This window comes from Egretta garzetta, unplaced genomic scaffold (genome assembly GCF_000687185.1).
Source record: "Egretta garzetta isolate BGI_Z169 unplaced genomic scaffold, ASM68718v1 scaffold218, whole genome shotgun sequence".
Lineage (NCBI taxonomy): Eukaryota > Metazoa > Chordata > Aves > Pelecaniformes > Ardeidae > Egretta > Egretta garzetta.
In genome coordinates, this window is record NW_009260618.1 from 270,351 (window position 1) to 270,678 (window position 328).

The 328-nt window shown below is 69.2% G+C and overlaps 1 protein-coding gene across 1 annotated transcript in view; it reads left to right on the plus strand.

Annotated features, from left to right (window-relative positions):
* PTK2B (protein tyrosine kinase 2 beta) overlaps positions 1-328 on the plus strand; it is a 51,621-nt gene that overhangs the window by 46,873 nt on the left and 4,420 nt on the right. Inside the window, exon 19 of the mRNA XM_035900728.1 lies at positions 9-199. Coding sequence (XP_035756621.1) covers positions 9-199 — 191 coding nt within the window. The remainder of the gene's footprint in view (positions 1-8; positions 200-328) is intronic.

A 328-nucleotide genomic window follows, 5' to 3' on the forward strand; every position in this document is an offset into this window, starting at 1 on the left:
GTCCGCCGTCACCCCCCCCCCTCGCCTTGTTTTGTGCCCGCGCCGCCCCGCTGCCCCCCCTGCCCACCCTCAGGTGCCCGAGGGTCTGTGTGCCAGCTCGCCTACGCTCACCAGCCCCATCGAGTACCAGTCTCCAGCCAGCTCCCTGCACACCCCGCCGCTCAACCGCCACAACGTCTTCAAACGCCACAGCATGAGGGTAAGAGGGGGAAGGGGGGGGTTGTTCCCACCCCATCCCACCGCATCCAGATGACATCCCGCTCCCGGGACCTCACCGGAGGCGAGGGCTCGGTGGAAGGATGCTTGCCGCTCCACGCTCCGCTCCGTG